Below are 2,465 nucleotides of genomic sequence, written 5' to 3'. Positions count from 1 at the left end.
GTGGTGCTGAACAGCAATTTCTGAATGTTCCACAATACCCATGACCTTGTCTATGGAAATAATACTGTATGGGCCCATTTTCCTATAAGAAATAACATATGTTAAACTGTGCAGTATATTTGCTTGGTAAATACATATCTATAACCTAAGAATGTGACAGGAAAGCAGTGAGACATGTTTGTACCTTTTACTCTAATGGCCTTCTGGATGTTTGCAAAAAACTCTTCATTTAAAAAAAATGTCAGCCTTTTACTGTTCACTCAAAATATATCAAGTCGGTCTTTGTTTGACATGTCAGTGTTTACCGATTCCACTTTATTACAATTTCCAAAATTTTATTTGTTACATAATGACTTTTGCAATTAATTTGTCATACCAAACCCACAGAAATTGGCATCCCATACCACCATCTATAACTTGAGATTTTCTGCTCCAAAAAAGTTCAGCTAATATGATAGACACTACCACACATGCAGTTAAAGTGAAAAGAAAAATTAGTTATGTCCTAAAAACACCAATTTCTCTCCTTTGTGTTATTAGACATGCAGCCTAAGTATCGACGTTGAATATCCGCTGAAAGCAATTTCCATAATTTAACAAAGCTATGTCACAGCAGATTCTTTTAGCAGTTACTTTTAATCCGTAACATGCGGTGCTCCAAAAAAGACTGAGACTGTGCATATACTTTGAAAAACGTTGTGTTTTTTAATGTATCCAAATCCTTCCCGTGGCTTATAGCTCCATCTCTAATCAAGTGGTTGTCAGTGTTTCTGAATGAGGACTATTTCACAGTTTTGGCATGCGTGTAGTTTTTCAAAGTAACCACACAGTGACGCTATAGACCGTGACACAGAAATGCCGAAGCTCCTCCCAGAGTAAAAACGGAATGACTGTGGATTTTCATCACAAAGAGACACAGGGAGAGACGGAATAGCACAATGAAGGCTTCGTGTAAAAGAATAAGAACATCGAAATAGTCCCACCAAAAATTGTCCCACCGTCATTTAACGGTAGAAACCGCGTTGTGGATCTATGCTTTGGTCTTTTCAGGCGGAATTATGCCTTTATCGAGCAGTAGAAGGTCTGTTTTTTCATATGTGGTGCTGGTGCTGTTGGATTGTTTCTGGGAAGCGGCGTCAGGGCAGCTCTCCTACTCCGTCTCAGAGGAGGTAAACCCGGGTACTAATGTCGGAAATATCGCCAAGGATCTAAACCTCAATGTGCAAGATTTGGAGTCCCGTTTGTTTCAGATTGTTGCAGGATCTAAGAGGAAATACTTCGAGGTAAATCTAAAGACTGGATTTCTGTATGTCAATGAGAGAATAGACCGAGAGGAGCTTTGTACAGATGAGCCCAAATGCACTGTTAGCGTCGAGGCAGTTATAAACAACCCATTAAAGCTTTATCGAATAGAGGTAGAAATCAGAGATGTGAATGACCATTCTCCGTCTTTTAACACTAAATCACAAATACTGGACATTGCGGAGAACACACTGCCTGGATTTAAATTCGCGTTATCAGAGGCAAGCGATGCTGATGTGGGTAAAAATAGTGTGAGTGCGTATAGGCTCAGTCCAAACGAATACTTCAGTCTTGCCACACACAAAAGAGAGGAGGGTGCATCTCCAGAGTTAGTGCTGCAGAAAGCCCTAGACCGTGAGAAAAAGCCACATATGCAGCTCGTGTTAACTGCGGTAGACGGGGGTACCCCACCAAATTCAGGCACATCAGAAATTGAAATAAATGTACTAGACATTAATGACAACGCACCAATGTTCAGTAGCACTCTGTACAAGGTTAAAACATTTGAAAATATCCAGGTTGGTACGGCAATTTTCCCCTTAAATGCTACCGACGCGGATGAAGGCACAAACAGTGAAATCGTATATTCTCTTCGTAGTAAGGATCAGGACCATATTCTGGATATTTTTAAAATTGATCCGAACACGGGGATTATTTCAGTGAAAGGCAAAATCGACTACGAGGAAAGAAAAGCTTTTGAGATCCGAGCAGAGGCCAGGGATAAAGGCCAGCCTCCCATGTCTGCTCATAGTAAAGTGCTGGTAGAAGTAATTGATGTAAACGACAACGCTCCTGAGATCACCGTGACGTCACTGCTCAACACAGTGAACGAGGACGCGGAAGTGGGTACAGCTATCGCACTTGTATCCGTTCAAGACAGAGATAGTGGTAAAAATGGTGACGTAAAATGTGAGATCTTGAATACGGTTCCGTTCAAATTGGAGACAAATTACAAAAACTATTACTCGTTAGTGGTTGATGGACATTTAGACAGAGAGGTGACTCCTCAGTACAATGTAACAATTTCAGCTACTGATGAAGGGAGTCCTCCTCTATCGAACATAAGCGTCATTACTGTTTACGTGTCTGATGTTAATGACAATGCTCCTCGTTTCTCAGAACAATCGATAAACATTTATGTGAAAGAAAACGGTAAAGTGGGA

The 2,465-nt window shown here is 40.5% G+C and overlaps 1 protein-coding gene across 1 annotated transcript; it reads left to right on the top strand.

The window, feature by feature from the left end:
• Positions 1 to 953: 953 nt before the first annotated feature.
• LOC121966013 (protocadherin gamma-C3-like) lies at positions 954 to 2,459 on the top strand (the record flags this gene model as incomplete). Its single annotated transcript, XM_042516117.1, has 1 exon — positions 954 to 2,459. A coding segment is annotated over exon 1 (1,401 nt), but the record flags the coding sequence as incomplete, so codon positions are not given.
• Between the last annotated feature and the right edge of the window lie 6 nt (positions 2,460 to 2,465).

The sequence above is a fragment of the Plectropomus leopardus genome, unplaced genomic scaffold, assembly GCF_008729295.1.
Source record: "Plectropomus leopardus isolate mb unplaced genomic scaffold, YSFRI_Pleo_2.0 unplaced_scaffold22744, whole genome shotgun sequence".
NCBI lineage: Eukaryota > Metazoa > Chordata > Actinopteri > Perciformes > Serranidae > Plectropomus > Plectropomus leopardus.
Note: the sequence above shows the minus strand (reverse complement) of the source record. Positions and strands in the feature narration are given on the sequence as shown.